At 51.3% G+C, this 24,288-nt stretch overlaps 1 protein-coding gene across 14 annotated transcripts in view; it reads right to left on the reverse strand.

Moving 5' to 3' along the window:
• The window catches only part of CLEC16A (C-type lectin domain containing 16A), a 206,455-nt gene that overhangs the window by 165,959 nt on the left and 16,208 nt on the right, over positions 1 to 24,288 (reverse strand). For 10 of the 14 annotated variants that reach the window (XR_014306364.1, XR_014306365.1, XR_014306366.1 and 7 more), the window contains exons 3-9: positions 23,907 to 24,040; positions 17,995 to 18,143; positions 15,182 to 15,287; positions 13,297 to 13,420; positions 10,081 to 10,255; positions 8,566 to 8,619; positions 5,607 to 5,720 (exon numbers count right to left, since the gene is read on the reverse strand). Coding sequence is in view for 11 of the 14 variants with exons in the window: in XM_082714138.1 (XP_082570264.1) it covers positions 5,607 to 5,720; positions 8,566 to 8,619; positions 10,081 to 10,255; positions 13,297 to 13,420; positions 15,182 to 15,287; positions 17,995 to 18,143; positions 23,907 to 24,040 (856 nt within the window). In the remaining 3 variants the exon portion in view is untranslated. The remainder of the gene's footprint in view (positions 1 to 5,606; positions 5,721 to 8,565; positions 8,620 to 10,080; positions 10,256 to 13,296; positions 13,421 to 15,181; positions 15,288 to 17,994; positions 18,144 to 23,906; positions 24,041 to 24,288) is intronic. The other 4 variants (XM_082714132.1, XM_082714136.1, XM_082714140.1 and 1 more) reach the window with 1 other exon arrangement.

The following is a 24,288-nucleotide window of genomic DNA, read 5'->3' on the forward strand; positions in this document are numbered from 1 at the left end:
CATTTTTCTGTCCCCACCCCCAATTTTCCAACTTTTCACAGAAACCTGGAAGAATTCACCAACGGCTCAACGCAGACTAGATGGTCCCCATTCAACACTGGGGGAAAGTGGGGGAAGATGAGAATATCTCACATCAAGGAGCAAGCAGTCTCCAGCACTGGGGCCACCCCAGCCCGCTCTGTGTCATGCTGCCCAGCAATTACAGAAAAGCCACCAAGGGTCATAGCCATAAAATCTTCTCCACCCCCACTGCACCCCAATTTGCCCACTCTGCTTTTCCCTGTTGTCTCCTCCCAACATATGGCCATTCCAAGAACCCTTGGCCCTTCTCGGGCTCACTGGACTAGGACTGGCCTCCCTGGCCCTCAGGTGCAGTCACCCTCAGCCCTGCTAAAGGCTCTCCCACCGCAAGCATCCAAGCTATGGGACTTCTGTCAATTGTCCAGCACCACCTGCCCAGGAGAAAGGAAGAGGTGACTGTTCTAAGAGGTCTCTCATCCACAGCGCCCCACTCGCTAAGTGGAAGGAGCCATGCTCTGGCTTCTCTGATTCTGTCACATCCTCTTAGCATGAATCAGCACCACCACACTCCAACCTTCTGCAGGCCATGGTGGTGACTAGGACCGAGCATTCCATTCAGGGATTACAGGACAGACCACAACAGCCCCATAAGAAAGGGAGAAGACACAATGAGTTCAAATTCTTTTGTGGGAATGTTTGTATCTGTGCCAATGAAGGCCCTTGATTTATGGTGGTCTATTTTTTCCTTCAGTGTGCCCCATCAACTCTCTCCCAGAAGCCTCTTACCACTTTCAGGAAGAAGAATGTGCGTGCTTCAGAAGCAGAATTGATTAGCCAGGGATCACGAGTAAGGTCAGGGTCACTGAAAGACTCAGGGGAGCTCTAATTCGGGCTGCAGAGAAGGCTACTCTGCGTGCTGCATTCAATACGCAGGAGGCTCTGCCGCCGTCTGGTTCAAGCCTGGTTTGCAGAGACAGTCCTGCAGCAGCGACCAGGGGACCCAAGACAATGACAAGTGCTCTGCCTCTGCACACACAGAAGCAGAGGAGTCCGGCTGCTAGGTTCTCGGCTGCGGGCTCCACAGGCCAGGAGCAGAGGAGTATTCGGCCGGCAGCAGACCCAGCTCCCAGGAAAGACAGAGAGGTGTCATGCAGAGAGGACACGGAGGCTCATGTTTTAGGGGGGCCCTCATGCACTCTTGGGATCCCCCGAGAATCACAGGGAAACCATTCCAACTAGCGGAACTGGTTCCTACAGAGGGGTGGTCGACATCCTCGCTTTGGGACAAATGAGTCTATTTTGCCCCCAGGATTCTCAGTCCCCATCCTGAATTCATAGCCAGCCAACCAGAGGAATACACCTAAGCTGGTTAAGCCTTTGCACTTTGCAGAGAGCGAATCTGGGGCTGGCCAAGTTGCAGGTCCACGAATGAAAGAGCTCAGCTCCCTGCCACCAAACAGCAACAGTTCACTATTAGTGTTATCACTGTCATCGATGTTGCCGATGTTGCCCTTGGTGCCTCCATGTGTGGTCACAAGGCGCCCCACTGAGGGGTGCTGTAAGTGTGCCTCTACCCTCATCATCCCAAGAAGGGAGGTCCCAAGTAGGAGACACAGGATTGTTGCGTACCTTCAGAAACTAAGATCGTTGTAACGTCAACATCTAATATTCAGGACTTAATGGGCACTAAGCTTCAGGAGAAGCACTTTACCCTGCATCTAATCCTCTTTGCAGGCCTGGGTCCATTATTCTAATTGGAGAAGGGAGGAAACGGAGGCCTGGGGAGGTGGACTAACTTGCCCTGATTTGCACCTAGTGAGAGCAGAAGCCAGAATTTGGGGGGCCCGGGCAGCCTGACTCCAGAGTCCACTCCACTAGACTGTCCCTTAAGATGGGATGCAGAGCAGTACCCAAAGCAACCCGCTCTAACGCTTCCCCCTCCAAGCCCGCCACGGAGCAAAGAGAAGGTGGCATGTGAGCGTCAGGCTCTGAAGCTATTTCTGTTTTGAGAGTCATTAAGAACATCACGAGAGCCCTTGTGACCCCACGCCCAGTTCACTCATCGACTGGCTTGTTCTTGTAGCGAGTGCCTGTGAGCATCTCTGGCAAGCCAACGATGGCCCGGGTTGATGCCAGCATCTCCAGGCCATGGCCTCATCTGCTGGCGGGGCACGGAAAGCCCAACAAGGCTGGGGGTTGTGTCTTTATTATGCAGAAACGGACCGAATGAATACAAAATGAAGGAAACTACTCCACAGAAGCAGAAGATGAAAATAGGCCCTCAAAAAAAAAAATAAATAAATAAAAGGCACCTGTAGGCAATGATGCGTATCCCATCACCTCATCTAGATTTTCATGTTGCAAAAATAATGAGACGTTAGCAGTTTCAGGATTAGTGTTCCTCTTCTATTTCCCTCGACAAGAAACAGGATCTGCTCTGCATTAGAATTATAGCAAGAACTGGCCCTTAGCAGGAACCATATGATTTTAATGCACAGATGAATTTCAATTCGACATTTACCTAAACATGCTCATGTGTTTTAAATTTCACCCTAAATTATAGACTTTTCAAATAACTCTGCTCTTCCCTCTGCTTCTCTCTCTTCAATTTTGGTTTGGTTTTGTGAAAGGTCTGCTGGTAAAAATGAAGCAATACCAGTAACTTATCTACAAATTACGGGAAGGAGAAAGTAGGTTAAAAAAGATCAAGAAGCTTAAAACAAGCATGATCAAACCACATCCGAGTTAGGCAGGAAACAATAGGAGACCGTTCTCGCTCAGAGGGAAGGAAGGTGAATCTTACCAGGACTCCTGTCAAGCAAGTCATAAATGGGGTTCACCTCCACTCGGCCCAAGTTTCAAGTGCACTCATCGGAACACAACAAAGTTCGATTCTGCGCCCAGAGAAAGGCAATAGCCGGAATCAGAAAGCTGACACTTTCACTTGGGCTGGCAATTCCTTTCACGCTCAAAACAATCTCATTTTTGGTTCAGGCGTCCACTGCGGCGAGCCGTTGTGTACCTATCACAATGGAGGCAGGAGCCTCATCTCCAAAGGAGGCAGGAGAGAGAAAGAACAGATCTCCTAAATGCTCCCTCTCATTAGAGGGTTCGACCGAAGTGGGTATCCCAAGCTGAGAGGTCAGCAGGAACTTTGTGCCATCTGCTTTTGCTCAAATCGCAAACCCCAAGCATTGAGACCAGTATCCTGCTGTGACGGGGTACCAGAGTTTTGCAAGATGTGACCCCTGGGGGATGACCAGGGCAAGAGTATGATTATTTTTCACAACTGCATGCCCATTAGTCGCAATGAAAAACCCTGCAAACCCCAGCACCCCAAAGATCTCTGCATCATCTCTCTGAACACCAAGTCGGACTTTGGCACCAAATGTCTTACAGGAAGACATTCTGGGACAAAGCCTGAGTGGCGACCAAAGAAAGTCCAAAGGGATTCAGCACATCCCAGCTTGCTACCAATGTTGATGCCATACGGGTCTGCAGAGGCGGCGTGGGGAGTGGGCATGTCCGATGGCAAACACATGCCTCATCTGATGGTGGGGGTTGCGGTGGAGAAGCTTACTGCAGAAACACGTGTGTGATGGGGACCAGGCCTGCTGACTGTTCAACGCAATCCCGAAATCTGCATTTATGTGCAACTTCCTAAATGTTAGAGTTGGTCGTTCATAAAATTTTCTTTTAAATACTCCAAACACCAAACCAAACAGCTCTGAGGGCTGGGCTGGACCCATCAGGTACGTTTTCGATAGAGTTCCCTCCCGTCCTCACCGACGGTCCTCCGGGGTAAGGACCAGCCCTCCCTGCTTTCTAAATGGGGTGAAACACTGTGTTTGAAGGGAGCCTCGGGCAAGCCCTCAGCAGCTCTGCCCGGGAGGCCCCGGGGACTCTGCGGAGTCAGCGCAGCACCTCGGGCATTCAGTCAGCAAGACGGAGTTTAAGAAAGTTGCAGAGAAACATCTCTGGCTCCACGAACACCAAGTCAGTTCCACGTTTTCGCTATGGTGTCCTGGCACTCCTGAGGGGAGTCCTTCCCGGTTCAATACTCATCACCCCGTCACCTCTAGGTTCCCCGTTCTCTTGCCAAAAGCAACTCCTTCCCTTTAGAGCACTTGTATAAGACTGGAGAGAGTGCATTTCTTGGTCTATCTGATCAACATCGGTCTCTCCCACTGGACTCTAAAGCTCCAACAAGACAGACTATTTAGGATGTCCGCAGTGCTAACGCGGTGCCTGAGCCAAAGAAAGGGCTTAATAAACACTCGCTGAATGAATCAAAGGAGGGATAGGCCAGACAGGGGCCGTGAAAGGGCCCCATTCAATTCAGCTGAACTAGTGCCACCACCAACAAGGACAGAAAGTTTCTGGGAACGTTTTCAGAGGCTCTGTGACTCCCTTGAACAGCAAAATGGCCCGGCTGAGCCGCCGCACACCAGAAAAACCAGCACGGCAGCGACTCCCGTCACTGCACTCTGGGTGTTCCCGGAGTTTCAGGCTATGGGACCACAATCCACCAGCCTCCAAGCTCAGGTATGGCAACAGAGTTAACTGCCCAAGGGCAAATCTAGCCCTGTTACCTTTGTGCCTACTGCCCAAGAAACCAGTGGAAGACACAGAGCGCTCACGAAGCTGCCTTTGTGTGAAATACTGTGCTCGTCTCAGATACACAGGCCAAATCCCAGCTGCGACAGATATGGGGAGACAAGGTGACTGCCAGAGGCGCCTAAAGCTGCTTCAAGGAGAGGGAACGAGGAGCAACGCAAGGGCATTCCAGGGTGCAGGTATGGAAAAGGCACAGGGTCAAGGGGCGTGCTGGGGAAAAAGCAAGCTGGACCAGTACCGAGGAACCCGGGAGCTCAGGACATAGGAGCAAGATGGTAGGAGGGAAGACAGGCAAGTACACATGGGCCACGCTAAAAAAACCCTGGAAGAAATCGTGATACCGATCTCGGGAGTCTTCCTTTAGCAGAGCACAAAATGCACCAATACACACAAACCACAGACGTGCTCTATTTAGGCCACAGCTGGGGGTGATCGTTTAAAACGTGGGAGTGTCTGCATCCAAATGCAGATTTCCAGCTTCTTTGGAATCATGAGGAAAGCAGGCACTGCTGCATCCATATTCCTACTGAACTACAGGTAGAGCTGGAACAGTAGCTGCTGACTAAGGACATATATGCTCTCCAATTTGCCCCAGTCCCCACCCTCCCCTATTGCTCTCTCGTATCATGCATAGATGTTCTCTGTCCAGTCTCTGTAGGTATTTATGTCTTAGACAAGGTACCCTCTCATTCCGTCCCAGTAACAGCGTCTCACAGATACGTAACTGTGGGCCCAGAGCAGTACGATTTCCTGTTCAATAACATGTGATAATCAGTTCCCCAACCCAAGTTTTCCTGGGTACACATTTAAAGACTGATTAGATTCCTTGAATCCCCGACCAGCTTACACATCATCACTGCCACAGAGGCAGAAGGTTGGTTTCTGGTTTTAGAGAAACACACGCGTGAGCAAAACGGGCAGTGGCTTCTTATCAAGGTCTAGGAACAGTCCCGACGCTAATGACTTACACAACTTCTCTGAACATCCTGTTCAGTCTTAGCGTACATCTCAGACAGATCACCATTCAGAATGACGTCAGCTAATGAGTTCACCAGGGGTGCGTGATGTATAATTAGGAAGACCTGGTGAGAAAGGAGACATAGGATTTGCATTAAAGCCTGCTCCCTATCTACCTCTTCCTTCCTGGATCAGAAACAACTAGGTTAGGCTACTTCATCCCTGTGTTAAGCAGCGTTCGCCATGAAGCAAAATCCAAAGAATGGGTCCCATTTAGGCAAAAGCAGCCAGGCCTCTCTCCTTCCAGGGTCGGCCCCTCCTTTGTTCGGACTGTTGCCTATTTGGCTGGCTGCTCCCCAGCGGAAGGAAGTGCATTAAAGCAAGACTGTCCCTCACGGCTGGGGGAAGCCAAATCCGGCTGAAGCGGAGCAATGTGGGAAAGCAGAAGCCAAAACAGCACACTCCTTCCTCTCCACAGGCATTTTAGTGTCAAATTTGATTATGCTAAGACTGGAAGGCACAGGCCCAACATTTCAGTTATACGGGAAGAAGGGGCTGGCGAGTCTTGTTCCAATCAAGGACTTGGCAAAGGGTCGGCTGCCCAGAGATCCCATCACTGGAATGAGCTCTGACCCCCGAGATGCCATGGCAGCGTTGGGAGGTGTGGACGCTGCGGGGAAGGAAAGCCACACGAGCCAGAGTCGGGCCTAGCTGTGCCAGCAGGCAGAATCAGCAGGGGCGGGGCTGTCTGGGATGGCCCTACTGCCCCACCCTATTGCCTAACCTTCAGCAGAACGGCTTTGGGAATGGGGGTGCTGGAAGCTGGATCAGACACACCTGCTACTTTGTTTTAAAATACCAAGACCACACCAGTGGTGCAGCACAGCTTGGGACATACCCACCATTTATACAGAAAAAGGGCGTGTGTGCACATTTGCATCTGCTTACATACACACGGAACAGGATTTCTAAACCCGGGCACTAGTATCCGGCCATATTCTTTATTGCAGGGGCGGGGGGGGGGGATGGTGCAGGGGGGCTGTCGTGTGCATTGGAGGATGTTGGCAGCCTCTCTGGCCTCTTCCCAACCAGAAATGTCTCCAGATGTTGCCAAACATCCCTGGGGTGGTGGGGGGGCAAAATCACCCCCAGTTGAGAACCTCCCCGCCTCCACAGGCAACATCTCTGGAAGGGCACAGGAAAACCCTGTAACTGTACTTGTCCCTGGGGACAGAAATCGGGTGACAAACCAAAAGTAGGAAGGAAACTCGGTTTTTACCTGTTTGAACTTTTTAACTTAAAGAATTTATTACAAACATAAACATTGTTAGAGAAAGAAAAGAAAGAGAAAAAAGGATAAGAAAGAAAGAAAGAGAGAGAGAAAGAAAGAAAGAGGGAGGGAGAGAAAGCCTTGCCAGACACTGGAACACTGCTGCACCTGCGGAATGGGACCGGGTGCCTGGGGACGGGAGTAAGAGGGAGACTTCTCCAAGGACAGCATCCCCGGTCACACTAAATTAACATGGTAAACGTGAATTTTCTTGGTTTCGTAGCTGTGCTTATCAAATAATTTGTAAGGATGCTCTGACGTAGAGACCAAAGACATGAGATTTCTACCTGATTGAAGGTTTTCACACATTTTGGGGCATCGCTATGAAAAAGCTAACTGAAAATGCAGGGGAGAGCGGGCCCTGTCACTTCGGCTGAGGATGCTGAATCGCACACTCTGCTTTTCATGAGATACTGCACAAGTCATCAGTGCGTGAGCCGATAGGCCTCCTCTAAGGATACAGGAGCAAGGGGCTTCTCAGAGAAAGGGCGCGGCCTGAGCCCACACTCCTCAGATGGGACGCTGTCCGCGCAGCGCCCCAACAGCTACGGGGTCCTGGGAGTGTTCTCCTTGGGATTCCTGTGGCTGCGCATCTGGCTGCCCAGACTCCCAGAATCCCAAGCAGGAGGTTCGGGCAGATCTGTAACGAGGCAGCGGACAAGGGTGCCAGGGAAGCTGGGGTTTGTGCTGCGCTTGGCTGCACAGAGGGGCATTCAGAAGGAGTGGGCACTGGTGCAGGGCTCCAGGCAGACGGAGCCCCCGGGACGAGACTCCAAGGGGGAGCAAGCAGCAGGCCACGTGTGGACCCCGGCTGGCTTAGCCAGCACAGAGAGGCCAGGGCTGCGACTCTTCTCGGCTCTGCCTCCATCTCCAAATGGCCCAGGGACCAAGCCAGAAGGCCATTCTCTCGGCAAAGCCAGGAAATACCCGGGCCGCTGCAGAAGTGGGAACAGAGCTCTGGTCAAACGTTCGACTACTTGACAGTCTAATGAGATGGCCCGAAAGTCTGGACGGCTTGTAATAAAAATATTTTTCAAGTTATGTAACTGGGTCACCATGGAGTTTTTCCCTTCTTGTAAATATTACATAATTATGAGAAGGAAACACGCTTGTTTAAGGAGGGGGAGCAGACAAATTGGCTCAAGACGCAAATCTGGGAATGGAGGCCGCTAGGAGGTACCTTCCAGAAGGTAATCTGGGAACTGCAACCATGACAAAAGTCTTTAAAAACAGCCTCATAGTGGAAGTTTCTTAGAGCAAGGCTGCCGCAGGGATACACACACCGGGTCTTACGGTCAGGGGCTTACTTCAAAATGTTGTGAATAAAACCCACGCCGTCCATATTTCCGGGGTATTTAGAACACTCCTTGGTTGTTTGAAAACCCCAGTCCCCACGGTAAAAACCAAGCAGGCCAGTTTTGATTCACTTTCCATCTTTCTTCCAATTTCCACCCACTACCACGAAGAAGATACCAGCCCCGCTACTGAGTGTCTGGAAAATAGAACACCCCCACCCGCCTTCTCCTTATTGTTGTTTTGCTTCAAGATGGAGGACACAGAAGGAAGATGGGGTGATGTGGCCTGGTCCCCCGAAAGACCCCCCAGCGTGGCTGGGCACACACACAGAGGAAAAAGCATACCTGCGACAGGAGATAGAGAGAAACCGGCAGGCTGATCTTCGGGCGTTCTCCTCCCTGGGGAGGGTTAGGGGAGAGACAGAGAAAAGTCCACGTCACACACACACGAGCAGCACAAAACACAGGACGCTAAAAGCTACCTGTCTGAAGGCAAGGCGCCCTGTCCCCGACATCCCCCGTGCCCCCAAGGCTGTTCTTTCCTGGTACTTGTGGGAAGGCCACTCTGCAAGATAAATTCGCAATCTAAGCCCATCTAATACCATCTCTCCCGGCCTCTGTTTTTCCACCTGAGAAATCCTTCAGCATTAGTCACGGATTAGAGGCTAGGTCCAGGAGATGAACTAGCTCCTTAAATGACCAGGAATGAGAAAGTCCCCCGGCTGCGGCACAGAGCCCGCCGCCCCGCGGAGAGGCCTCTGCTCAGGAAGAGCTTTCAAAATGGGCAAGGAGGGCTTGGGGTCCTCTGGCCTCGGAAAAGCCCGTCGTTTGCAGGCAACCCCAGCGTGCTCCATCCTGTGTCAACCCCGAGAGGGCCTTCAGGGCCCTGCTTTGGTTCAGGCAGGTTAGCTCCCGTGGCCGAGGCCACTGAGGGAGGAAAGGGAAGAAGCAGCATCTACACCCAGGTCTGAAATTTCCAAGTTCCATGCTTTCCCTCTGCCTCCCAGAGCTGCCTCTGGCAGATCTAGTTAGAGCTGTAATTTTCTCCTACTTACTGGTTTTTAGAAAGAATCTCCATGTTCCATCTCCAAAAACAAAGCTATAACCCTCTGGGGCACATTTGCAAAGACTGCCCCCCCCCCCGCCCCCGCACAATAGCCAACAGGCCCTGTCCTGCCTCCTGCTGAGGTCACTGCCTCATAACCCTGGGAAGGACTGGGCAGAAATTCTCACAGTGGGATCTGAGAAGGCCAGCTCAGAGCCACCTGGGGGACAGGTTAAAGTTGCAGACTAGTGGTCCACACAGATCCACTGAGCCAAAATCCCTGAGACAGAGAGCAGGTCCCCATGGATGTGCATTTCAACCTCCACACGGGATTCTGAGCCTAAGTGAACAGTCACTGCTCTGGGATCTTTTCCGAAGTGCAGCCCCTCCCTTCCCATCGTTCTGGGCAAGTTCTGTGGCTGCCAGGATCTTCTGCAGATCAATTCACTCTGGCGACTATCAGAAAGAATCACCAGGTATGAGAATACCTCAAGTGAAGGATGCAGAGAAACCAAAATCCTAAATTCATAGAGGTTTCCTGTTTCCTTCTGGCGTCAATGTTCTTTCCTCATTCACTTTAACTGCTCCGCTCCCCTACGCACATGCGCATTTCCTCCCAGGCTTCCCTCTCTCCACCTCCCCCTCCACCCCTAGGACATAAAAGGAAAGAAGAACCAGTGCACTTTGAAAGGCATCTCAAGCTCAAAGCCTTGGTCCCTTAGCAAAGTTTGGTCCTCTTCAAGGGGAACATTCTTCCCCTTCTAAAGTCAGCCTGCAGCCCGCACGCACGGTGGGGACCAGGCGCCCAGACGCACCGTGTCCTGGTTCTCCAGCGAGTACACGTAGAGGGGCAGGAAGAGCCTGTTCAGCAGATGGTCCGTGAGCACGTCATTGAGGAACTCGCAGTTGATGATCAGGATGTCGTTGAGATAGTGCAGGTGGTCCAGGTGCTCGGCCACCAGGTCACTTAGCTTCCCCCGGTTCCGGTGTCTGCCAAGAAGAAGGACTTAAGTCAGTGGGAGTGTTTCATTCACGCAACAAATATTCACCCAGCAAACAGGCTCGAGGGACCCTTACACTGGCCCCACTGGCGACATACACAAAGGGAAAACGGGCAGGTGGACTGTAATCGACTGCAGGGGACTCCTGGAGTCCCCCCACCCGCTGCGGGGGGCTCACAACAACTCACCCACCACCACCACCACCACAGCCCAAAACAAAATGGGTAAATAAAGCAAAACCCAGCTGCCTGAGCAGCCATTCCACAAGAGTGACCACTAGTCAATGTGGCAAGATCCCACGCCTCCCAAGATAAGGAGTATTATTGGAGCAATAAATCCTCGCTGATTAAAATGCTCCAGAGGGCTTCCAAAGAGAAAAGCAGGCCTCAGCGACCACATCCAACCCCCTGGCCCCGAGCATATGGCGGGGTGGGAGGGGGAGTGCGGGGGGGGGGCGGGTTGGGGAGGGACAGCGCGAGGATGTGACACTTGACCCCAGGCCCTAGGAGGTCTCTGTCTCCTTCCAGTAAAACAACAAGCATGCTGCTTGGGCCCCACAGCTCATCAGTGTCACACTTTCCAAGAACAGAACCCCCAAAACAGCCAGCAGGCACACCTGCACTACCCCCGGAGTCATGTCTCTTGCAAAGAGCATGCAGCTGTGGTAAGACATTTTGTGTGTATTATAATTATTCCTCAAGTAACAGATGGTCATTTCGGAAGACAAGAAATTAAAGAAGAAAAAGCAAAAGACATTAAGGTCTCCTGTCCAACCACTAAGAGATAACACTTTGGGACTTGTGTCCCTACAGTCTGTTTTCTTATTCCTATCTCTATGTCCCCCTATAACCACATCTAAATGTAGGAAGGATGTATCTCTCCTTCTAACCATATGTGTTGTTGTTGTTGTTTTTTAAGTAAAAATAGGATTTTGTTTCTTTCACATAATTCTTTTTTAAAGATTTTATTTATTTATTTGACAGACTGAGATCTCAGGTAGGCGGAGAGGCAGGCAGAGAGAGAGAGGAGGAAGCAGGCTCCCCACTGAGCAGAAAGCCGGACGTGGGGCTCGATCCTGGGACCCTGGGACTATGCAAGTCCTGAGCTGAAGGCAGAGACTTTAACCCACTGAGCTACCCACACATCCCTCTTTCACATAATTTTTAAAAATTCTTATTATACTCTAAAAAGCTATTTAATGAATATACAGAGCAAATACATGTTGTAAAGGCTAACAGTATGGTGAGTACCTATAAGCCCACCACCCACCTACCTGAGACTGTGTTCTGTAACCTTTTCCTCCACTTAATTTTAATTAGATACTGTGGAAGTTTTTCTTCAGCAAGACAGTTCACACACTTCACTTTTTAAATCATTACACACTAATTATATATTAAAAGTATATATTAAATATACATATTTATTATATATTAAAATATATGTAGATGGGTTTAAAAGTTAAAGGGTATCGAAAAGCTGATGATAAAACACAACAGCCCTGGCCCAGCCTCCCCCACCCCTGCCTGCTCTCCAGAGAAGGCACCTTTTAACTTTTGAGTTGTATCTGTGGACATTTCCCCACCCCAATAACCTCTAGAAAATCTGCAAGGTCGTCTATTTTCAAATAGAGTCCTTTAGATATCATATAACGACCTCCTGTTCTGCCGGAACCCTAGGCGTTCCCTCCGCCCCTCCCCTGATAGTGACCAACAGTCGGTGTTGACATCACCCCAGCCATTCACCGGAGGGCCACACAGACGATGAGGAGTCCGCTTCCTTCCTGGAATAACTTTTTGCCTTTTCTGGAATCCAGTGCCACTTTATGCGTCCCATCCAGGACTACTCATCTCCATGAAGGTCCCGGTTTTCCCAAACGCCCTACTGGATGTGCCGCCCACCTCTCCTGCTTCCTTCCCAGTATCGGGGCTCTTATTCTATGGCTTCAGCCCCGTCCCCCAGGAGACCCCTTTCCTGGATGCCCGCCCAGGGGAGCCTCTCTCACCAGGGCTCCACTCAGCTGTCACTCTGGGGCAGTGGTTTTCCACGGATGGCGATTTTGCCTCAAAGGAGACATCTGGCGATGTCTGGGGACGTTTTTGGTTGAAACCACTGGAAGAGGGGCACTGCTGGTATCTAGTGGGGGGGCCAACAATGCTGCCAAACCTCCTACAGGGCACAGGATGGGCCCCCCAGAACCCAGAATTCCCTAGTTCCAAAGATCAATAGTGCCGACTTGGAGGAATCTTGCTCTGATGAATCTTGGATTCATCATTCTGGGCCCAAATTACCATCTTAATCTGCTATGTTGTTTGCCTTTTTTAAACAGCTTCACTGAGATATAATTCCCATACCATAAAATTCACCCACTTAACGGGTACAATTTCATGGTTGTTAGTACATTCGCGGAGTTGTCCAACCCTCCTCCTGATCCACTTTAGAATATTTTTAGCCCCTCCTCCCTAAACAGCCCCATGTTCCCTTTTCCCCTCAACACACACCCTCCAGCAGCCCTGGGAAACCACTAGTCTACACTCAGTCTCTCCAGACCTGCCTGTTCTGGGCATTTCATGTAAAATGGGGTCACAAGAGCGTGGGCCTTTGCATCTGGCTTCCATCGCTGATTATGATGCTCTCAAGGTCCAAGGACAGCGTGCCAAGGGTCCGTGCTGTTTCTTTTTACTGCCGACTACTATCCCACTGTATGCAAACGCTCCATTGTGTTTATCCGCTCACCAGGTGGCAGATCACCTCACTCTTTTTACCAGCTGCCTGGCGCCCCATTTACGGGTGTGAGGTTAGTGACCCTCTTCCACGCCAGGAGGTATGAGAGTCGTTACTAACTTTCCACAGTTATAAAAAGTGGACGGGTGGGTGGAACCTTTCAGAGGACAGAAGTCCACATTCTGCCCTCGCACAGGGGGGTTCTGCATTAGTGTTCTGTTCTTCCTCAATGAAAATGGAATTCTCCTGGAACTCCTCCCTCTGCCTGGGAAGCCCACCCACCCCCCTTGCCCTAAGGCAGTTACTTACTCCTCATCGGTCTGCACACAGTTATCAAGTTCGATCACGTGGCTCCCGATGAACCAGACCAAATTGGAGAAGTAAGGAACAGCAGTTTTATCTCGGATATAATGCAGCATGGCCTGGTTATCCACTGAGAAAATCCACAAAAGAAGAAGGAGGAGGAAAAAAAAAAAAAAAAAGTCAAGCTACCAAAAATAACTGGGGAGATTAAAAAAAAAAAAATACCAAAACCACAATGAAAAAGCTCTCTGCTATAATCTGAACCGTTTCTGTCTTTCCTGGGAACACTTGAAAAATGGTTATCTTAATCGTGAAACCATACACATCAAGGCAGTTCTTACGCTATTTTCATAGTTAACAAAATGAATTAATTGGGCTAAACATTAATAGTGCAATCAGAAAGCCCACTTATCAGCAGTGCATTTAGAGTGACTACAATGGAAACTACACCATTCTCAGGCAAGTTTCCTTTATTTACATGTAAGGATAAGTTAAGAAAGCGGAAAACCAGAAGTTAATAACTTACATGACACTGGAATAAGGAACACGGGAATCGTCATTGAAGGAAAGGCAAAAAACAGACAACAGTTAACAGGGTTAGGAACTGGGATGGTGAGACAGTTGCTCAGAAGGATAGAGGGCGAGGGCAGGAGGCATCTAAAGATACGGGCTGGAAGAGAACAAGAGAAAGGAGCGAGCAGGGGCGGCAGAACTGGGGCTCAGACCAGGGCACAGACTCAGCAGCCGGCTGGGTGGGCTGGTGACTCAGTGAGTGAGGCAGGGCGACCCTCCCCCGCTTGTGAACTAGGGAGCCTGGGCCTCAGCCCCAGGGAGAGGCGCTGTTTCTCAGTGCTGGCCCACCACTGCCTTACAAGCCTGTAGGCCCAGAGCAGCCAAGTCTCTACTTTTAAGTCAGAAATCCAGAAAGTGACCCAAGATCTCCCCCTGTTTAAATACTGGCAACTCTGTATCTTTTCACGGAATACCTAAGCTAATCAAAACACATCTGAGGGCTGGATCTAGCTCTCCAGCCCTCAGTTTGCAACCCTGGTGTGCAGGCCCGGTGGGGTGGGGGGGGAGTCCACCAGGCTCTTAGGCTCCTCAATTTAAAGCAATCCCAGAACCAGGCTGGAGTGAGTCCCTGAGGAGTTCCCCTCACCCCAATTAGGGGTCATCGCAAGTAATAACATCATGACTCATAACCCGTGAAGGTCAAAACCCTTTAGTCCTTGAGAATATAGAGTCCCAGCTCCAGTGTGGTGACTCCAGAGGGAATAACCCCAGGGTCAGGCAGAGAAGGCGTGCCCTCGGAGGGCAGTTCCAGGCCAGGAACTTGTGTCCAGCCAGCCTTTGTGCCAGGATGGGCAGGAACCAGTGCAAGGGTTTGGGAACTAAGTACATCTTGACAAAAGGGGAATTTGCTGGGCTTTGCAGTTGAGAAGACAATGCTGCCCTCTGCTGTTCGTGACATGAAATACTTCTATACATTATTTAAAGATCCCATAACCCCCCTGCTGTATTTAAGTACATTTGACAGCCTGCAACACAAAAATGTAAATATAACATTTAGAAGACAACTAGGCTTTATCTAAGTATCACATGGCTTCTTGGAGCCCCACATGTACCTTTCTTAGGACCTTACTGCTACCGCATGTCTGTACGGAGACTTCGACAAGCAGAACTGAGCGCAGGCAAAGGCAGTGGCACAAAACTTCACGGAAGGGGCCTATTAAATGTTCCATGACTGTAAGTCTTTCAAGAGACATGCAACCCCAGCTGTCCTACATGAACTCCTGGCTGCCACCGGAGAACTGTGTATACGGACTCATGACAGCAAATCCCAGCTGTCAAGTTAGAATCAGATGAGGTGTGAGCGCCCAAGGAAGCTTACCTTTGTAGACATTCAAAGTTATGGTTCTTACAGCAATTCGAACCATGCTTTCAGGATGATTGAAAAACTTGATGGCTTCTGTGTACAGGGCAAAGTCATTGGTGTGCTTAAAACAAAAGGAGTACCAAAAATAGGTTACAAACCCAAAGGGCAGGACTCCCCCCACCCAGCTTCCTGAATCCTAATAGACTTCTGCAAAAAATGAAAAAAAATTATCCCCCTTGAACCATAAGCCAGTGGTTCATTCCCAGGGGCGAATGCGGGAAGGAATGGGGAGGCAAGACTATCCCAGAAGAAACAGAAGAAAGGGTCCTGACAACGCCGGGCCTGGGCTTGTCCGTCCTGCCACTTCGCAGCTGCGTGCTGGGTTCTAATATCTCTAAGCCTCTGAGCCTTCGCCTACAAAATGGGGATAACAAATCCCAGTTCACAGCTGCTAGGATTCCCTGAGATGACCGCAGGGGCCGGGGCCTACACCTAACAAGCGCTCAGCACTGAGGCTGGTTGTTACTATTAGAGGCCACTTAAACTAATGAAGGTGCCAGTGTGAAGTTTTACGACATTTGGAATCTCTTCTGGCTAGGACACGTTTCTCTATTTAGAAACACTACAAGTAGATACATTACCATAGAGGAGGAGGGTTTAGGGGAATCTGCTGGCATAAAAAAGATATCATCAGAAGGGATCAAAACAGTTCAGAAGCAGAGAACTGCTCTGTTGGGGCCTTGAGAAAAAAGCAGGAGGGCATCTGGGCCCAGAGCCACATGAGGCGAGCTCTGCTGCCCTCTCCTGGCCAGTTTTCCCACACGGCTCTGCATCCGTGCTCCAAGGGCACCCACGGGCAGTTGAGGGTGTGGGGAAGAGGCACCAGCCAACCCCCAGCAAGGAGACATCTGTCTAATGAGGGCAATGCCACTGGGAGCACCAGATGGGTGCCCTTAGAAAGTGGCAGCTACAGCACTGGAAATATACAAGAGGGAACTGGGCCCACTTCCGGTGACCAGCAGGATGTTCTTTCCAGAAGCACTGCCCTGGTCCCAGAATCTCAGGGTCCCAACCCAGTGTACACCAGCCCAGGCTGCCCCTGAGTGGCAGTACCTCTCTCTGGTCTGAATTTCATCTGCCTGGGAGAGCCTCTGGCAAAGACCATCGACATGTCCCTGGACCCGAGCACCTACCATCTGGCAGATACTGGGCCACGGGATGGTCATTTTTCAAACTGCTACACATTTTGTGGTTGTGGGTGATGACTAATAATTCCTCCCTCTGAGCCCAGGTCTTCCCCACTCCTAATCTAGACAAAGAAGATCAAGGTTCAGGCTGTTCTCGCCTCCTCCCATGGGGACAGCTGGACGGGTTTTGCCCACAACTTAAACGGTATGATTGAGAGGAAGGTCTGACTCTAGAGCGGGGCTGTGCGGCATACATGACCACCAATCAGAAGACAGCTGCCATGCAGACAGCATGTGGCCATGTCACAGCCCACCTCCAGGATGGCCCAGTGACTGTCACCGCCTGTATTCACGTGCTGTCATCCCCTCTCACACCCAGTCAGGGCCCACCAGTGTGACCTAAATAATATGGCAGGAAAGATAGTGTGTGGCCTCTGAGGCTGGGTCACAAAAGCTTGTCTTGGTCTCTTGGATTGCTTATTCTGGGAAAAGCCAGCTGCTGTGCCATGAAGGCACTCAAGCAGCCACTGGAGAAGCCTATGGAACCAAGGCCTCCTGTCAACAGCCATAGGAATGAGCCACCTTGGAAGCAGATCCCCCTGCCCCATCCAGCCTTCACATCCAGTCTCGTGAAAGACCGAGCAGAGCTGTCTTGCGAGGCTGCTCCCATATTCCTGACACCCCACAGGGGAGATGGGGCCTAATTCTGACCAGGAAGACACAAGAGGAAGTCTGCTGGGGGTACTTCTGGAAAAGAAGTGTTTTGGGAAGTTAAAAAGGAACACAAGAAGGGAAGTGATCTCCTCAGGACTTGTGGCAGTGGTGTGTATGTGATGTTCGGAGCTGCTGCAGCCATCCTGGGGCCATGAGGAGTCGACCCTGAGGATAGCTGCCAACTGTATGGTCAGCAGAACAGGCAGATAGATCAACAGCCTGCGTCCTCAATGAAGCAGTTGAGCCACAGGATGAACCAGCCCCAGGAGAGCCGGCATCAGTACCTTTTGGTATGTGAGATCAACTGACCTTATCAAGTTCCTTTTCACTATGAAAACAGCAACAATTTATTTACTGAAATTGCTAGTAATTCTCCCAAGGAATACCAGGGACGTTAGTTTGTGAAGGTCAACAGTGGGTATGATTTTAAAGTCTGGTTTATACTAGGGACTTTGAAGATATCATCTCATTTCATTCAACCCCTGGAAAATCCTGTAAAGTGTAGATGACCATCCCCTTTCTCAGATGAGAAGACTCAGGCTCAGAGGATGGAGACCTCTCCGAGGTCACACAGCAGGGACGTGGCAAAGCCGGGGCTGACCACAGTGCCGGTTTTTCCCATGGGGCAGCACAACCCCAAGTTAACTTTCAGGCACTTCTCCCTGCCGAGAACGCAATGCTCTCGGGTAGCACAAACTGATTTTTACATTCAAAACAGAGAGGGGACTTCTAAATTTAAAAAAAAAAAAAAAAATTTTTTTTTTTTTTAAAGCAGGTTAAGGTCAAACAGTGTCATTATGAAAATCAGGTAACGGTGAGCACACAAGTGCTTTGTCAAACAGACATGAGGCCACCCAGCCCAAAGGTTCCACTCTGACCAGCTAGCTTGGCACCCCAATGCACGGTACCTTTCTGGAACTCACTTACCTCATTGTAAAAGAAATGGACGGTGTGGTTGTTGAGTTTTAACGAAAGTGTTTTCAGGAATGATATATAATATGCCATAATCTCTTCATCAGAAAAATCAAACTTATGGACAATGATAGAATTTACATAGTTATTAGAGAGCAAATAATCTGGAGGGAGGGGGAAAAAAAAACAAAACACAAAGCAAAACAGGTTAATTCGTGCTGGAGGAAAGCTAAGCAGACAGAGTCAGCTAACAGAGGACTGACTGTGCTCGAAGCCATCAAGCCTCTGGGTCTCTGGGGTTTTAACAGGCCAACTGGGAGCAGCCTCACCCTTAGGCAGCACAGAAATCAGGCAGCCACTAGGTGCAGCCTCAAGCAAGTTCAAGAGCCAATGGAGAGAAAGACCCAGGCTACCCCTCCCTCCTACACCAAATAGAAAAAACCTATGAACACTTTTTTCCTTCGTGATGAAGTTCAGCATAGAGCCGGGGGTAGGGAAGATGTGTGGGTATTTTCACAAACCACCCACAGATGAGGGGAAAACACTGTATTTGATGAAAAGTTGCCCCATGTTGGCAGCAAGAGTCACACTGCCATCCCTGAATGCTACAAAGGGCTATGGGACTTTTTTTTCTCCCCATACAGCAAGGTGATTCCCTAAAAGCTGCTTGATGCAGAATCCCTCCCACACGCCCAGGACCAGGCTCAGGGCTTTACATGGTCACCACAACGATCCAATCCAGCCCAGCAGGTCCCATTCTCCCCATTTTGCAGAGAAGTAAAAAAAAATTCAGAGAGGTTGGTTAACTTTGCAGAGGTCACACAGACCGTTAGTCCCAGAGCTGGGATTGCAAGTCAGGTACTAGTTCAAAGCGTGTGTCAATGTCATGCACTAATGGGGCCCAATAATGAAGATTGGGTGGTGAGGGCCTAAAGTACGGGGGCCAACTACAGAACAGCCACCCCCCACCCCCCAAATCCCCAGCCCCTGCAGAAATGCAGGCCCAGCACCGGGGGAGCCTCCAGCTATGCAAGGGAAGCTGGAAGACATCCGAAGGCTGCATCCCGACTGCAATGGTGGCCGCGGGACCAGCTAGTTTTTCATGCCGGACAGTGGGCTGGAACCTAGGGGCCTGCAATTCACGATCCGGGCCTTGGGTCCTCTCCAAACAAGCCTCTGAGTCCTCCCCAGCCACCCTGCAAAGCGGGCGCTGCTCCCCACTACTGTGGGCTGCCAGCCCGTGAGCTCTGCACCATCCCACCTTCGCTGCCCCCCATGGTTAAAGACAGAATGGGACCGACAACTGTACCTGCAGGCACACAGGGTTAAAGCGGCGCAGCTCGGTGGCTGGGAGCCTGGCCTCTGACCCACGGCCTAGCATCACGTGGGGCTCGTCAGACACGAGGCATCTTGGGCCCCAGCCCCGTGCCCTGACTCAGATCTCTGCGGTGGACTCAGTACACTCCGCATGCTAAGGAGCTCTGCTCATGGGGCGCCTGGGTGGCTCAGTCAGTAAAGCCTCTGCCTTTGGCTCAGATCGTGATCCCAGGGTCCTGGGATCGAGCCCTGCATCGGGCTCCCTGCTTAGTGGGGAACCTGCTTCTCCCTCTCCTCCCCGCTTAAGTTCAAGCTCGTGCTCTCTCTCAAATAAATCTTTACCAAAACAAAGGGGGGGGGCGCTCATATTTCAGAGGCCTCACATTTGATGGGGACTTAGATCCACGCTACCCCTGCCACTTCCTAGCTGGTGACCCTGGAAAAGCCACTCACCCGCCCCACTCTCCAGTCCCCTTATCTAAAAACAGGAGTAACAGTACCTTCTCCTTGGTCTGCTGTGAGAGCTAAAGAAGACGGAGCACTAAGGACAGCGAGGGGCACAAAGCAAGCACACCGTGGTGGCAGCTGCCACCATTCGTCTTAGTGCTCCTGGGCGGAGGCTCCCAATTTCCACCACGGGCCCTCCGGGACTAAGCACACTTGCTCTCGGGGTGGGGGGCAGGAAACAGACCGTTACTTGGTCCCAAGGAGGTATCCAACCTAAACCAAAGTACAGCTCAAAAGGCTGACGTCACCTAATGCACCCCAAGGAGCCTTCCAGAGGCCCGGCGTGGTGAGAGGGGCCAATAGGGCCCACCGCTGGGTCGCGCCCTCAGAGCCAGCCCTCAGGAAAGCCACTGCCTTCGGGAAAGCATGCTGGGTGTTCCTGGCTTTACAAACAGGTCCTGCAGTCTGTCGTCTTAGCACGGTTTTCAGTACCTCCTGATTCTGACAATTCCTGAGGCAAATCATGGGGCTCTAAGAGAGGAGGCAGTGGATCTGGGCTGGGAGTCCTGAGAATCTTAATTGACTTAACTGTTTAAAAATGACACTACACGTATCACAACTCTTACATGTACAGCTGGATATGTGTGGAAACGTACAGAAAGATGAACCTTAAATCCAAGTACCTGAGTACTTTTATGTATATAAATACAGTCTGTGTACATATACACACATAAATAAATACATATATGTATGTGTATACATATGTATATACAAACACACACATTTACACATTACAGATCTTAGGTGTCCAGCTTGATGAACTTCTGCAAACATATACACCACGTAAGAATCATCCAGATCAGAGAGAACCCATGTCTAACTCCGCAGAAGCCCCCTGATAGGCTAGCCAATCCCCTCCCCTGCCCACAAGCCCTGGTTTGACTGGGATCACGCAGACGCGTATTGCCGGCTCTACAGCTTCATAATCCCGGACCATCACGGATAAGCTTCCCATGTCTGGCCGCTCTCACCAGTCACATCTGAGAGGTACCCACATTGCCTCACACAGCAGGGCACTAATTCACTCCTTTCCTCCATTTGGCTATGCAGTGCTCTATTGTTTGCACAGTCCACAACCTACCCGCCTGGACTTTTAGCTTGTAACAAGTAGCCCAGGTGATGCTGAGGCCTTCTTCCCTGTTCTGTCCTTCTGGCTGTGGCTGGGGATGAATGAGCTGGCAGGAGGACAGACTACGGTGATGTCACGGGGAGCCCCACTGTGACCGGTTGGTGGCTTCCGGGCCACCAGAGGCACAGATGCTGCTGCTGGCAGCCTCAGACTACAACCACGAGCCTCCGGGCTGCACTCGAGCTGGAAAAGCCACGCACTCCCATCATTCCCCGGTGGGGACTTTTCCAGGGTCTCCACGCTATGACTCTGTGGGTGGTGAGGGCCACTGTGGGGGCAGCCGAGGTGCCTCTATTATTGGGCTGGGATTTTTTGCCTACCCCCTCCCTGGGTGGCCGACTTTCTGTGGTATCCTTTTCTCAATCCAGGAGTCTCTAAGTAATCTCAGTCCCTCGGGCCCTCTGTGACTTAGGTTACCAAAATCGACAGGCGACAGGTGCACTCGTGAAATGGCTGCTGGTAATAATGAAAACCCGGAAACCACCTTGAGGCCTGTGGGCAGGCTGAAGAACGCAGGGCTCAGCAAGACGCAGCCGGGGAGCCCCACTAAGTGGGGGCACGTGAACGGGCTGCATGAAAATCTAAGATACAGCAGCAAGTTGGGAAAACGGAAAACAAATGGCAAAATGCTCTGTGTCCACTGAACCGTGAAGGAGACGCTCGGTAGAACTTTTGTTTTCTATATTCTCGTACCGTTTGATTTTTTTTGTTGTTTTAGAATGGGGACGTTTTCTTCCTATGACTGGAAGATAAAAATAAAAGCCAAAGTCACGTGTCCTCCTCACCCGCCCCAGATCGAAGTGCTGTAAAAGGCGGTGATGTGTGTGCCGCTTCCGCAGGGTTTAGGAAAGTGCTCTGGTGAGTTTTCCCTAAAGACAGCGGCGTGTGCCTGCGTTTCTTACAGCACGGCCCCCTTGTCCAGTCCTAATTCAAAAAGAGCTATGATCCAGAAACTCCAGCATATCCTACCGTCCCAACTACTGAAGCTAGCTGGGCTAAGACAGGGTTACCCGAGAACAGACATTTGGGGTAACGCTGGATTTCAGGATAAAAGCAGCTCGAGGGGCGCCTGGGTGGCTCAGTGGGTTAAAGCCTCTGCCTTCAGCTCAGGTCATGATCCCAGGATTCTGGGATCAAGCCCCACATCAGGCTCTCTGCTCAGCGGGGAGCCTGCCTCCCCCCCCCCTACCTGCCTCTGCCTGATTGTGATCTCTCTGTCCAATAAATAAATATTAAAAAAAAAAAAAAAAAAGGCAGCTCGAGTAGACGCCTCCACCTGCCAGACCCCAGGCTCCGTTCTGCACAGCCACTGTCACGCTGAACCCTCACAACACCACATTCTCCAGATACAAGATCATCTCCACTTCACAGAAGCTGCAGCTGAAAGCCGAGAGTCCACCCCCGGAGCACATGCAAGGCCGATGTGGCAGAGTGGGGCCTGGGACCTGGTGGGTCAGAGTCCAGGGCCTGCACCCCCGAGCTGGGTCTTCCCCGCTCAGAGTTCTCAGAAACCGCACACAATTTATATCCAGGGTAACAAAAGTTGTTAATGCGGGAAACCACTCAGGGAGAGTAAGTCAACTCTCGCTTGTTGGGAAGCGTGAGCAGACTCCTGGGGCGGCAGCGCCACCTAGTGGCTGCTCCCGGAGCTGCGTGCACAGCCCTTCCCTGCCTCCCCCTGCTTCCTCCTGAGGGAGAATGCCACCATCTCTACTTCTACCTCCATCTCTACCTCCTTCCTCTCCCCCAACCCCCCCGCACCGAAACTTTTTCTAAACCCGTCTTGGGGACCTATAGCCTGCCTTTGACACAGACATTCAGTCACTTGTCTTCTTTTCCCTGCTACCGGCGGGCAGGGCCTGGGACCTGCGTAGCCATCTTGGAGTAATAAAGCTGAGGTCAAGCAGCAAGGAAAAGGAGCTAACCAGGTTTCTTGCCCCTGGCTCTGCTGACATTGGGGGCTAGATGATCCTTTACTGTGGGGAGCTGTCCTGTTTGATGTTTACCAGCACCCCTGGGCTCAACCCACCAGATGCCAACACCCCTCCACCCCCTACCACAACCGAGAATGTCCACAGGCACTGACAAATGCCCTCCAGGGGCACAATCACGCCCAGCTGTGGACCACTGAACTACCTCCGCTGGCCTGAGGCCCTTCTGGATTCTGGCCTGGCTAGAGCGGTCCCCACAGGCTATGGAATGGAACTCCCTGGGCACCAAACAGACAGCACCTGCCTGGAAGGGCGGCTGTTTCAGACAAAGAGCTCAGGCTTGGTGAGGGCAGAGAAGCCACTCAGGAGCCATACCCTTGCCCCCCAGGCAAGTCAGCTGCCAAAGCCCACCCCCTGCAAGCCCTGGGCTATTCTTCCTTGCCCTGCTTCTTCTAGAGCTTACTCCATTGGCTAATGATTCAGCGACCCCAGCAAATTATAAAGAAAAATGCGAACAGCCCAGAGTCACAGAGCAGAGGGGAGCACCCCCAGCCCTTCACAGGCATAAAAAGTGTTATGGACCGAACTGCACGATATAACCATTCACGCTGGGAAGCCCTACCGCTGTTGAGTGTATTTAGAGAGAGGGGCCTTAACGAGGTAATTAGGGTTAAACAAGGTCCTAGGATGGGCCCCTGATCAAAGACTCCTGTCCTTCTAAGAACAGGTAAAGACACCAGAACTTTCTCTCCATGCACACACACGAAAAGATAGGCCACACCAGAAACAAGGCGACCGACAGTCATCTACAGACCCGGAGAGAAAGGCCTCACCAGAAACCGCCCCGATGGCACCTCAAACCTCAGGAACTCTGACAAAGTCAGTTTCCGTGGTCTCGGCCCCCAGTCTAGGACATTTTGTTACAGGAGCCCAAGCACACAGACACGGACAAGAAGCACAAACACGCAAAAGGCGACACGAAGTCCACGCCGGGCCCCACGCTGCTAGAGCTCAGTGGTGGGAGGGGAAGGGCTTGTCCTTACACAGGGAGGTCTCGTGACTGATATTCTCGAAGAGGATGTTCAGGGTCTGCAGCAGCTGAACGCACACATAGCGGCCTGACTTCTGCCGCAGGATGTTCAGGAAGAAAACAAACATGTTCTTCTCCAGGAAGAAGCTGGGGAGAGAACAAGAAGGTGTCAGTGATCTGCTTCCACACGTGCAAATACACATCATCTGCTGATCACGTGCGCCGCACACGGGCGCGGACCGTCCCTGACTGCCAGAGGCATCTGCAAGGCCCTGGCTTCCCGGGGGACACCATCATCCCCCCAAGCTAAAGACGGCCTCTCGCACTGTCTCCCTGCAATGACAGCGCAGCAGTGATCCGCGGAAGCAGAAAGGGGAAGATCTCTACGTGCTAAA

This window comes from Mustela nivalis, assembly GCF_964662115.1.
Source record: "Mustela nivalis genome assembly, chromosome: 19".
In the NCBI taxonomy this organism is placed as follows: Eukaryota; Metazoa; Chordata; class Mammalia; order Carnivora; family Mustelidae; genus Mustela; species Mustela nivalis.